The sequence below is a fragment of the Hylobates moloch genome, unplaced genomic scaffold (genome assembly GCF_009828535.3).
Source record: "Hylobates moloch isolate HMO894 unplaced genomic scaffold, HMol_V3 SCAFFOLD_9, whole genome shotgun sequence".
Lineage (NCBI taxonomy): Eukaryota > Metazoa > Chordata > Mammalia > Primates > Hylobatidae > Hylobates > Hylobates moloch.
The window spans coordinates 32347917-32361867 of NW_026652284.1; the positions used below are offsets into that span (position 1 = coordinate 32347917).

Consider the following 13951-nt stretch of genomic DNA (forward strand, 5'->3'; position numbering starts at 1 on the left):
CTGCAGAAGTTATCCAGGCCACTTCTGCTCACACCCCACTACCCAGAACCTTTACACAGGCCCACACTTATCTGCATGGGAGGCTGAGAAATGTAGTCTTAAGCTGGACCTAAAACTTTTATCACTATAGAATAAAAGAACATCGGGTATTGGGGACACTTAGAAGTCTCTGCCAGAGGTTTCATTATGAAGTGGTACAAGAAAACTTGAGATAAAGTTGTGTCTAGAATATTCAAAATACATTTTGTAAATATATAAAATATATAAAATTGGCCAGGCATGGTAGTTCACACCTGTAATCCCAGCATTTTGGGAGGCTGAGACAGGTGGATCATCTGAGGTCAGGAGTTCAAGAGCAGCCTGGCCAACATGGTGAAACCCCGTCTCTATTAAAAATACAAAAAATTATCCAGGCATGGTGGCAGGTGCCTGTAATCCCAGCTATTTGGGAGTCTGAGGCACGAGAATCGCTTGAACCCGGGAGGCAGAGGTTGCAGTGAGCCGAGATCATGCCACTGCACTCCAGCCTGGATGACGGAGCAAGACTCTATCTCAAAAAAATAATAAATAACAATAAAATATATAAATACAAATATATTTATATATAAAATTATAGAAAGCCAAATTTGACACAGTTATACAGTATAGAAAATGAAAGCCCCCTTCATCCACATACCTCTGGGAAAATAATGAATTCTTAAAATAATCTTGGAGTATGTGGGTGCGGGACTAACATTTAGGTCAATTAATACAGCATAATAATGCCTTTCCATAGATCTTCTCCTAGTGCTACTGATAGAAATAAGGCTTTCGAATGGGAGATGTTATTTCTGGAATCCTAAGATTTCTTTCTTTGGGGCAACAGTCTCAAATAAGAAAAGGCTGGAACTCCTAGGAAGCATGAAAGCAAGGCCAAGTTGAGGCATTACAAGGAACCAAGGGAAAACATTAGCATTTCTTGCACAATCTCTGAAAATGTGTCACCATCTATAAAGCCTCTCCTACTGGCAAGAAGACAACTTAAATAGATAATTAAAATAACAAAAGTGGCAAAGCAAAATCAAACATAGATATCAATCCATATTTGACTCTCTCCGAGAAACAAAGTTTTCAGATGAATAAAAATGTTTATCCATCTATATTCTATATTGTGATATTTTCACTGTAAAACCAGAGAATATTTTTATATCGGTATTCTAAATTTAATCAGATGGAGTCATTTCTTAAGTACTATACAATTTAACCTTTCAAATGAAGGGTTTGCCTTTTAATGGAAAAATATGCATTTCACATTAATGACAAAACACAATGTCCTTGGCTAAGATATTCTCGAGCAAAATAGATCCCTTTTTGTACACTATGGTCCCTTATATGTAAGGCTATACAACAAATTTATTCAATAAATCAAAGTCTGAAATCACCGATAGTAACTAGAAGTGCTTAAAAATCATAACTTCAAATTAACATATTAAACATGTTAATAATTAACATAATTAACATTCTTAAACATAATTAACATTCTTAAAATTTCAATCATTGAACTCTTGGATCAAATGCAATAGTTTATGAAAATGAGGGAAAAACTTTTTAAGCAGTTATTATTAGATGTATCATCATGTGAAGTTATGTTCAATATCATGGAAAAAGTGACCCAGCCACACTTTTAATCAATGAAACATTTACTACGGAATGCTTTTCCTGAATTTTTGATTGTTTGAGGCAGCTACAATGTTATAAATCAAAGATGATTTTAATATGGCTAATGCAATTTTAATAAATTGTAAATTCTTCTATTTACAATTATAATTAAATCAAAGATCTTGATTTTAACATAGCTAATAATATAATTCTAATAAATTCACATTTGAAAAATTTTAATAAATTTAATAACACTTTTAATGAAGAACAAAAATCCATCTCATGAAAAGTAAATATAAATAAAATGTTTAAAGAAATAACGCAAACTAAAACAACTATTTTTAGGTCAAACTAATAGTGCTGAAAACACAGACATAATAATTTATGAAAATATAATACCAGGTATATACTAAAAGAATACTTAAGAAAACACTGTTTAAAACAAGTGCTGAAGAAACTATAATCACACTAAAATGTCAGATAAATCATTTTCTTTTTTTTTACATGGCTAATGACTGATATGTGCATTAAATGTAAAATAGAAGCTTTATACTATTTGCACCATGGTTTAAAAAATGGTTGTCATTATTTCTGAGATTTGAACCTATTCATACTAGATGTAATAAACCAAAAGTGCTTACGTCTCTACTTGAGCTTCTAAATTTATAAGTCGTGTTTACGAAAATCACATTTAAAAGAATAATTGAACAAAGCCTATCATACATCCACCCTCAGATGTCCAAGCTCAATTCCCTTTTCTATTCCTGAAAGTGTGTGTCCAAATCATTACTGTTCTCTTCAGGGAACTGCCCTCTCAGCAAGAACAAACAACAAAACAAGAACAAAACAAAACAGAACATCAGACAGAAAACCAGAGTTTAACTTCATAGAGGAAGAACGACCATCAGGTAGCAAGCAACCTCCATACTTGCCTCTCCCCTAGAGTGGCCCTTGTCCTTACTCCTAAGTTCCTTCTGGAGGAAAGCCACCCTCCCTGCTGGCTCCCAGAACACTCCCCCTCCTGCATTCCCTAGGCCCCGCTGGAGTTCTCAGAACCTTCTTCTATTAAGCTTGTCCTTATGCCTCCAGGCTTGGAAAAGACAGGGTGACTGGCAGACCAGGCTGGTGACTCTCAAGCTGGTCTGAGCACGTGCCAAGCACAGTCTGTGGATAGACAAGACAGCAGAGAGGGAGACAAGCTTGGAGTTTAGGGAGGGAAAAAAAAAAAACACTTCCGGCCGGGCACCGTGGCTCACGCCTGTAATCGTAGCACTTTGGGAGGCAGAGGTGGGGGAACTGCCGTAGCTCAGGAGTTTGAGACCAGCCTGGACAACACGGTGAAACCCCGTCTCTACTAAAATAGAAAAAATTAGCCGGGTGTTGTGGCATGTGCCTGTAGTCCCAGCTACTCAGGAGGCTAAGGCAGGAGAATCCCTTGAACCCAGAAGAGGGAAGGTTGCAGTGAGCCAAGATCGCACCACTGCGCTCCAGCCTGGGCGACAGAGCGAGATCAATCAATCAGTCAATAAATAAATAAATAAATGAAAAGGAAGAAACACTTCCTACCTATCAGGACTTTACCTAATCAGAAGCTGATTTGAATTTCAGGCCAGCCCTGTGAGGTATTATCAAATGTGTTTTCCAAATATGAAACTGAGACATACAGAGGCTGTGTTGTTTGCCCAAAGAGAGAGTTTGTAAGTTTCAGTACGAGGATTTTAAACCAGTTCATCAGATTCTGTGCCATGCAGTTCACCTCACTGTCCCAATGTGGGAGGGAAAGCCTCTAGTATGTGTTCACAAGGGGCCACAAAGACCATCCCAGGCAGTTCCACTAGCTGTACACTGGAGAAGCAGCAGAATTTTTAAAATACACAAGTGACAGCTTGCCCATTCTTAGTTTTACTATGTTTTACTATGGGTATGTTACACAGCAAGATGGCTCAGAAAATTCAGAAAATTTTGCCCTGTCTTATCTCCCAGTGCCATGGGGGTGCTTGCTATGCTTCCCCCAAAGATGCCATTTGCCCTCTGCCACTTTCTGTTGTCGCTGCTTTAGTTCCCTTTTTATTGTCTCTCTCCCCTTGGCTAGGCTCATCTGTCTTACCCATCCCTAGACAAAAGCATCCCCTTCTCTCCTTGCAGTTACCACCAAAGTCCTTGAATAGTTTATCCATCATCCTTCACATCCTCAGCTTCCACTCATGTCTCAACTGGTTCTGACAGTCTGGCTTTTGCTCACACGCTCTACTGAAGCTAAAACCCCAATGACATTCTAACTGCCAGATCCAGCGACCCCTTCAGTCTTTACACACCCCACTTCCCTCAAGTCCTGCCACTTTAAAGAGACCTTTCTTTGAAAACTAGATCCTTCCTTGGCTTTCAAAGTATCACCTTCTCCTAGTTCTTTGTTTCAGCCTTTGATAGCTCAACGTCACCTGCACACTCTACTCTTCCTCCATCTTTTAAATATTGACTCTCCAACTTACTACCTTTTGTTTGTGTATTTTCTTCCTCTAATTGCTCTCCTTGTGTCATCTCACTCAATTGATGGTTTCAAAATACATGGTTAGTTAATTTTTAGATCTCTCACTTTTGGCCCAAATTATTTCTCAAGTTCCACATTCTTATCTTCAAAAATCATAGTAGTATTTGTGGCTCAGCTCAACATGTCCAAAAGCAAATTCATTTTCCTTCTCCTCCTAGTGCTGTTCTGTCCCCTGCATTCCAATTCTCAGTCAATGACACTACCCATCTAGTCTTCAAAACTAGAGAACTAGCCCCATCCTATGTTCTCCATTCTATTTAAACCTTCACTTCTGAGAGTACACAAAATATTAAAGCTTCTACCCAAAAAAGCCCTCATAGTTGGGCGTTGGATTTGTTTGTGGTTTGGTTTAGGTTTTTTGTTGTTATTGTTCTTTTATATTTTCCATTGCTTCTATCCCAGATCAGACTTTCCATGTTTCTTACCTGGACTAATGCAATGACAGACTTTTAATGGGTAACTAGACTTCAATCTTTGCTCCTCAACCTTGTCAACAGAATTCTCTTGCTAAGAAACAATTCTAACCACAATAGCTACTATTTTTATTTTAAAGTAATTGGTATTATAATAGGGTATAATTATAAGACTGTTTCAGACCCCCAAATGTGAGGATCTGCCACACTGAGGTCACATAGCACATGCTGCACTCTGGGGATGGATAATTCTCCCAGTATAGCACATTTCCTCCTCCTCCTTTAGGAGCCAGCTCTATCATCACCTCTTTCCAAAACTTCCCTTGACTCCCCAACTGAAAGAATCTCTATTGCCTCCATGTGACTTTGCTCATGGCTCTAGTGTCGCAGCTCCCATTGAGTATTGTGATGACCCAGCACCTAACATAAGCTGCGTTTGTCTGCACAGGCTGCCATAATAAAATACCACAGATTGATAGCTTAAGCAGAAATTTATTTTCTCACAACTCTGAAAGCTTAGAAGTCTAAGATCAAGGTGTCAGTAGGTTTAGTTTCTCCTGAAGCTTCCCTCCTTAGCTTGCAGAGGCCTGCCTTTTCCCCATGTCCTCCCAAGGCCTTTCCTCTGTACACCCCAGTATCTCTCTGTGTGTCCAAATCTCCTCTTCTTTGAAGGACACTAGTCAAACTGAATTAAGGTCTACCCTATGAACTTATTTTAACTCGATCACCTATTTAAAGGCCCTATCTACAAATACAGTCCTATTCTTAAGTATTGGGGATTAGGACTTCAACATATGACTCCTGAGGAGGGACACAATTCAGTCCATAACATAAACCTTAAGCATAATGTGCTGAATCAATCATCTTTGCCTGGAAGAGTCAGGTCATGACTTAAAGAGTTTGATTTCAGATGCATTCAAATTCTGTTTTGTTTGCTTTTGCTTTGTTTGCCTGTTTGTCTGTTTTCTTGAGTGCCTGCTATTTACAAAGCCCTGTATTTAGGCCAAGAAAAGCATACATAGGAAGTAAATGCAAACCCCCTTTTCTCTGGGAATTTGCCATCTAGACAAATGTTTTTTCTAACTGCTTTTACGAAAGCTCAAATCTGGGAAAGGTAGAGCCATGCACAGAGGAGCCAGGGTGGCAATACTGAAGCCATAAAATCTAGCTCTCCAGCAGCCCTTGCAAGGGCCTCTGGAGCTCCAGGGAGCACAATTTGAAAGAGCTAAGAGACATGCATATATTAAGCTGAATAATAGAGTGAGGATGCAATTGTTTAAACTCCAAGGCGCCATACTAACTATGGTTGTTGTTACCTGGAATATAAAGTTTTCTCACTGTCTTAAAATCAACCAATGAGCATTTATAAGAATAGCATTAAAAAGACTACACTAACAGAAGGAAAACAAAGAAGGAGGAAACAAAGAAGAGAATTTGGGACATATAGAAAGGGTAGAAGAGGAATATAACAGAAACAAAAATTCTATCTAATGATGATCATAGGCATGGCTTTTTGTAACAACTGTAGCATCAGCAAGATAACAGTAACTACTTATAGGACCCTCTTATGAGCCAGATGGGCCAAGCCCAATGCATGTATCATATCATCCTTACAATACCCCTGAGAAATGCTATTGTTCTCCATTTTACGAATGAAGAAAAAGGGGCATGAAAAGTTAGGAATGTGTTTAAAATCACAAAGCAAATTAGAGATGGGACTCAAATATTAAGGTATCCAAGGCCAAAGCCTGGACAGGCAACAAACTTGAAAATATTTTGTTTATGACAAGACACATAGCTTGAAGTCACTGTTTTAATATGCCCACAATGTGGACTAGCCATGCATTCTGGTTTGCCAGGAACAACCCCAGTTTCCATCTGTTTCCCAGTGTCATTATTAATAGCACTCCCTTTCACTCTCAGAAGTGTCCCAGTTTAGACAGTAAATTATATAGTCATCCTGCCTCAATGCTACTGACCCACAATGTAACTGGCCTACACAATTTTCCAGGCCCAGTGCAAAATAAAAATGTGAGGTTTCTTGTTCAAAAAGCAGGGGGCTGTGGGGGAATGCTGTTAAAGGTACTGAAATATAAAGCTTTTTTCTTTCATGTATCTGCTCTGCTCATGTCCACCATCACATCAGACTTCATTTGCAAAACACAAGGTCAAAGATAAAATTGGCAAGAATTTCAAGATGGCAGTAGCAGAGCATTAAAACAAGCTGGGCATCCTTCTCAGCTCAGAACCGTGGGCCACTGCACAGGATGTGCATCCATGAAGCCAGCCCTGGGTCTTCCTTTTCTCTGTCCCCTCACATGAGTCTGTCATCTTGGCAGGCTCTGTCACGGGTTTGCAAACAGGAAACAGGTTGTAACTTACTATTGTCCAGACTTGGGATGTTAAAAACTGGATGTTAGGTTCATATAATCATTTATTTAGAAGAAATGTTTGAAAATATTTTTAATAAAGCCCAAAATTTCATTTCCCTAGCAAAACAAGAACATAAATTCAAGCAAATTAGGTCACTCTCTACCATTTTATCTGTGACCTAAAAATAATTAATCTAGATAGTGTAACCTATCCATGACCTCAAACAAAAATTTAAAATATATGAAACAATAGTGCATGCAAAGTCTTTAATACCTCACTATCTGATTTAAATCATGTTTCTGTTTTAAGGGCAGGTATCACATGTTTAATTTGAAATTTTTTGCTGCATAAATTCATATGTGCCTGAGCAAAACTGAAAATTCTACTATCTATTTAGACCAAATGGAAGAAAACAGGAAATCAAAATGTTCAGGATGATTGAGGCACCATCCTTAAAAATGGAGTGGGAGGATAGAGGATGGGTCAACTCATCGATTCATGCATGCACTCAACAAGCATTTCTTGAGGACCTACAATGTCACAAGCACTGCACACAATTATGGAAAGCACAGGCACACAAGGTGGTATGTCCCTGTCCTCAAAGAGGTCTAACAGAATGAGACCAAAGTAAACAAATGCACACATCAACTACTTTGGGTACTATGGAAGAAGGAAATGCAGGGTAGAGTGGATACAAAGCCAGAAGCACCTGGGAAGAAGGGGCTAACTGAGCCTTGAAAGCCCAGTAGGAATCCACCAGGTACAAAAGAAAGGCCCCAGGAAGAACAAAGGCAGAAGCCTGAGGAAGCACAGCCCACCATGGAGTGGCCAGGTGAAGACACAGAGCTTTGTTCAAACAGCAGTGTGTGCCTGGGGGCAACTACAGAGAAGATGCAGATAGACCCATTCCATAGCGTAGAGAAGAAAGGCAACACTCATGGGCTGTCTTGGGGATGGCAGTGGGGGAAGATGCTCCTTCCTTAAAGGCCAAAGTGTGGGAATTGAGGAGAGAGAGGGCTCAGAAATAGGAAAGATTTTAGAAAAGCTTTTCCCTCTAGCCATATTTCTTTTTTTGTTTTTTGTTTTTTGTGTTTTTTTTTGAGATGGAGTCTCGCTCTGTCACCCAGGCAGGCTGGAGTGCAGTGGCATTATCTCAGCTCACTGCAACCTCCACCTCCCGGGTTCAAGTGATTCTTCTGCCTCAGCCTCCTGAGTAACTGGGATTAAAGGTGTCCACCACCACGCCCGGATAATTTTTTGTATTTTTAGTAGAGATGGGGTTTCACCATGTTGGCCAGGCTGGTCTTGAACTCCTGACCTCAGGTGATCCACCCGCCTCGGCCCCCAAAAGTGCTGGGACATATGATCTTTTTATAAAGCTAATAATACCATTTTGTTTGCTTAATTATAGGGCGGTTAAGTAAAAATATGTTCTTAGTAGAACTAAAAATATGTTTTCTACCTCTTCTTCCTCTTCATAATAAAGATTAGTCATCCTTCATCCATGTTAATGCCTTAAAGCAATAATAGAAATGATTAATGACTAATCTAACAAATATTTAATTTGACTTAGGAGTAAACTATCAATTTTTGGCAACAAATTTACCACTCGACTTATTTAATACTATGGCTAACTTTTAAAAATAACTTCTATTGCTTGTTTCCATCTCTGATCATTCCCTTAGGATAGGTTCCTACAAGAGGAATTACCAGGCCAAAGGGTTTGAATAGATTAAAAGCTCTTGGTACATATTAGCATAGTCTAATATCAAAACCAGAGTGACTACATTAACTTCAGGTAACCAAGAAAACTCCATGGGGAGTAAATGTTGCTATAAATAACACCCTAAAAAGAAAATCTAATAATGTATTATAAATAGATCTCAGGCTTTGTAAGCCAGAGTAAACTTTTATTTAGGATGACATTCAGACTAATTAGTGCATTGGTGCATATAAACATAAACAGGCATAAATGACGCACAAAGAAAACGAAAAGTGGAAGAGCCCATAAATTCTGAAAGAGATAAAAAGAAATCATGAAATGATGTTCTCCTTATAAAAGGGGAAAATTTATTTTATACTTTCCATACTTTCTTACCTAACTCTATATACTAATAGTAAGTTTTCTGTTGTAATGATCAGGTTTAAGATTAGAAGAAAAACTGATATTTTAAATACAGATCAACAGATTGGCTTTTAATATAATTAGATTAACTGTCTGCAAATTAGCATTCTGCACAGTACTTTGTTCACAGATCTTCAGAAAGAGTAATTATGTAAGAAATGACTCAGATTCTTCAAAAGACAAAGAACTTTGTTACCAAAAAAGTTTCATGAAAGCCAAATTTAAAGCTATTAAAAATCAAATCTTAAAAACATACTTTTTTTACAATCTTTGTTACAAGGAAGTATATAATAATTCTATAAATCACCAGTTACCAGGATATTCTCAAATACCTGTACATTTGCAGAGAATGTGGCCCCTGGAAGTCAAGTATATTGATTTTGAGAAGTCAACCATAATCCAGCCTATACATTTTTACATCACTTGAGACACTGTTCTTTCCTTCTTGCCACAGCCAAGAAGTGAATTTTATCTGTCATGATTATAAGCAGAAAGTTGACAGATTTCAGAACACTAAGCAGGAAGTTTGGCACCTGAAATATTTTCCTTCAGACCAAGGGGGCATGGAATTGGTTGTTGGAAGGAGAAGGATTTGGATGAGATCACAAAAACTAAAGCTCCTGGTTCTTTGAATGATGCTCTCCCAGGAATCTGGGTGGAAAGAAGCCAAGGCTCAAATTCTTTGTCTTTTCAGCAGTGAATAGGAAAAATTCAACTTTTGAGTGTTATCTCAGCAGTTACTTTCACTCAGTTTTGCCCCTTCGGCCCTAAAATGAATGAAACGTTTTCAAAGCAGATGGCAGTGAGTCAAGCAGAAACGTGGAATGTAAGTACATCCCCACTTCCACGAAGTCCCGAAGCTTGATTACAGCACTCTCATGGGCCATGTAAACAGGGGACCAGAAACTGAGCAGAAGACAGATTTAAGCTGGGGGGAGGCGGGGAATTGTAAGACTAGGACGGGGTGAGCACCACATGTGGCTTTAATATCCAACAGCTGCTAGAGATCATCACCCCGCTGCTCTCTCTGTACCCCTACACCAGAATCCTCTGTCTCAAAGATCGTAACTAAAGCGGCCACTGCCATGTTATCTGAGTAACGAACTCGAGCACATTCAAGGATTTTTTTTAACTTAGTGTACCTGAATGTAGCCGACTGGACCTTTAATCACTAAACCAAAGCTTTAAAACAGAGTCTCCAGGAAAGAACAAGAAGGAAAATCAATTACACAGTGCACTTGAGCAGCCTGGGGAGGCGGGTAAAAGAAAAGTGAGGGAAGATGGGGCAGCCGGGATTCCCTGGACTGGAGCTCTCTTCTCTAGAGCTAACTTTTCAGACCTGGAGGTCTCCAAGGCCCCCGCAACTCAGTGAGTCTCGGGGCACTAACAAATCCCCGCGGGGCTCACCGCGCCCGCGAACGCAGCGTCCACACGTGGATTCCCGCGCCTGTGATGCCCCGACCCGTCCCGGGTCCCCGCACAGACAATGCGGCGCGCGCTCCCCGCAGCCACCCCGGGACCCGCGCCCCGCGCCCCGCGCCGCCCGGACGTCCCCCCGCGTCTGCCGGGGACACTCACCGACACCAAGAACTCCAGCGTGCCCACATAGTCCCGCTCGGTCTTCTGGAGCTCGCTGAGCACGCACACGCGCAGGCGGAGCTGCTTCTCCAGGTCCTTGGCGCTCTCGGCGCGGCTGTCTCCGCGGCTGTCCTCGCTCATGGTCGGCGGCGGTGCTGACCCGCGCGCCCGCTGCTGCCCGGCCCCCGGCGGCGAGAATGGAAAGTTGCCGCCTCCGCCAACTCCGAGGAGAGACAGAAGACTTTACATGCTGGGGAGAGGCTGGGCGCGGGGAGAGGCTGGGCGCAGGGAGAGGAGGGGATCGGGCTGAAATCCCGGCGCGGGGGGCGCGGGGCTCCGCTGAAGAAACTCCTGGGAGTGGGGGCTCCGGCCAGGCCCTGCGCGCCCGGCCCCGCTGCTCTGGCCTCACACGGCCGGGGCTGGAGGGGAAGCGGCTTCGGCAGCCACAGCAGTGACTTGGACATTAATCAAAAGCTTTGTATCCATGTGACTCCGACCCTTTACCCTTCGCCAAATCTCAGGAAAAAGGAAACACAACCCTGGGGAAGTGCTGCGTACTGGCTAATCGCACACACGCGCGCGCGCGCGCGCACACACACACACACACACAGCAGCAGCACTTGAGATGGAACTCACAGGAGGTTCCCAATCCCAGGGACACACACTCCAAGGCGCAGCTGGAGGGTTACTCCTAAGCCTCCGCTATTGTTTAATGTGTTTTGTACAAATCCTGAAAGCAAAGAAACAAGTCCCCACGGTTACATAACTGGATGGGAACAAAAACAACCACGGTATTGACCCTCCCTGTTTGAAAAGAAACACATTGATTTTTGGTTTCATTCAGGCACAAAACAGGTTTGCTTTTAAAACTCTCCAACTGAGAATAGTTCACAGGGCAGACACCCTCCAGTCTGAGCTTGGAAAGTCAATTAGCATAATAAATGAAGACACTATGGGAAAATGACAGCCTCTGCTCATGCAATAAACCCCAGATAAAATAAGCATCACCCTTGTACTGTGCTGTTTTCCATGTCTACAACTTTTTTCAACATCAAGATAGTATGCAAATCCATTGAGAGGCGAGGGTATTTGTGCCAGTTTTGTTTCTAAGAGCTGCTGTGATTTAAGACGGCGTCACTAATTGAAAAGATAAAGCTGTTGTTGAATGCTCATCAGAAGATAGAAAGCTAGATAGATAACGGAAATAATCTTAGGTTTTTGAAGATAGACACACAGAACATTCTTGATTTTAAAGTGTATTGCCTTTTCTCACTTGGAAACTAAGCCTTAAATATTTCCAATAGATTTAACAAACAAAACAATTTATATATTTTTTTTGAATTGGTATTATACACATATTTTCCACAGATCAACTTCAAACAGTCTAAAACTAATGGCATTTAAATAAACTGAAGAGTGAATAGAGTTGATGCAAGAAAGTGGTATGTTAATTCGTTGCAGTCACTGAAAGCATTAGCAAAACTCTAAAACATAAAGATGCTTTTCACTATATTTACATTAAAATAATTACCTATTGGTTTTCCAGATAATGTCCTTCCAGAGCATAGTGTGACGACCATTCCCCTCTGTAACCACACAAAGAAGGATTGTACTTTCTTTGTATATTAAATATAAAATTTTCAAATGATGTACACAAAGCTGATGGGCAAGATGTGATTTTCCTCTTTCTTTTACAAATGACCATTTAGAGGTAGCCAAGAGCAAAGGGCAAACAACGTAGACAGCTTCACACCCTGTGGCAGAAGAACAAAGGGCAAAGCATATTAAAGAGCAGACCTCACAGCACCTAGTAAACAATAAACAAAAGAAGCGGAAGACATAGGAAGCACACATCCAGAAATGAATGGGAAATGCAAGCATGACTGAACCTTCTCCCCACGTACTACAGGCAGCATTTCTTCCTCCCCAGGTCTGCACCTTTCCCTAGGGAAAAAAGCAAATAAATAAAGCAACTTTCTATCAGTTGTTCTCCTAGATAAAATAGAATATCTTGTACTAATTGTCCCCAGTAAAGAACTGCTTATGCAACTTCCTTCTATCAAAAAAGTAGTCTATGGACAATCCGTTAGGGCTGCAGGCTCATCTCTGAAAGCAGGACACTTGAGTTTGAATCATTAATGGGGTTTTACCCATCCAAAGCATTTACCTCAATTCCACAAACATGCACTGAGGATCCCTACGAGCATTGCATAGTGCGAAGGCCCAAGAGCCACAGAGAAGAGACCCTGATCTGCAGACACGTATTTCTCAAGGTGGCTCACAGACCATTGAATTACAATCACCTGAGGTCTTGTTAAAATGAACATTGCTGGACCCCACCACAAATTTGTTGAATGAGAATCCCAGAGATATCTGCCCTAAATTCTCTTACCAAGGTCCTCAGATTGTTCTTAAACTCACTAACGTTGGAGAACCACCATCTAAAGACTTACAATTGAGTCAGGAAGAGGGTCAAAGTGACATGTGTCTGTTTAAAGGTAAGATGCAATGAATGCCTTGCAAAAAGTAAAATGGTGTGATGGAAGCTAGCAGAAAAATATTCATTTTTAACTGTGTAAATTCAAATTTCTCTCGGAAGTGCTTGTGTAGAAATTCTTAAGATTAAATTAAAGTTTCTGAACACACTTCTACTCCTTGGTCTACTCCTCAATATCATTTATAATTAATGAACAACTTCAGGACACCATGTAGTGCTTTCTGCCAGCCGCCTCTCAGTGTCTTCTATTGTGCTGGCCAGAGTTTTTAATTCCTCATCAAAGACATAAGAGCGTAAGAAAACAGGGCTGGAGTATCTGGAAACCTTCACTTTGATGGTAAATAAGGTCTTTCATAAACTCTGAATGTGCTGTATCCCTCCCCACTTCCTCTATTGAAACTTTAGGCCCTTTCTGCCAGGAAAAGGAAAGCAACAACCAAAATGATGGACAGGATCCAGTATTTTTCCTCAAATACTAACGAGGTTGAAGCATCCAGTGAAAAGGAGATGGGAGAAAAGAAAATAGAGGGGAGAACAAGTAGGAAACTAGCTCAGCCATTGAATGTATTCCATATGCATGAACTTGGTGTGGTTAGAATCCATTATCATATGGGAAGTTAAGGCTGGAAAATCACTTGTGCCCAGGAGATCAAGGCCACAGTGAGCTATGATCACACCACTGCCCTCTAGCCTGGGTGACAGAGCAAGACCTTGTCTCCAAAAAGAAAATAATAGTAATAATAATTTGTTATCATAAGGTTCAAAGAGTCAAAGCACAG

At 40.8% G+C, this 13951-nt stretch overlaps 1 protein-coding gene across 1 annotated transcript in view; it reads right to left on the reverse strand.

Moving 5' to 3' along the window:
- PREX2 (phosphatidylinositol-3,4,5-trisphosphate dependent Rac exchange factor 2) overlaps nucleotides 1-11222 on the reverse strand; it is a 278754-nt gene extending 267532 nt beyond the window's left edge. The window contains exon 1 of the mRNA XM_032759608.2: nucleotides 10676-11222. Coding sequence (XP_032615499.1) covers nucleotides 10676-10816 — 141 coding nt within the window. The 5' untranslated portion in view covers nucleotides 10817-11222. The remainder of the gene's footprint in view (nucleotides 1-10675) is intronic.
- Nucleotides 11223-13951: the final 2729 nt, after the last annotated feature.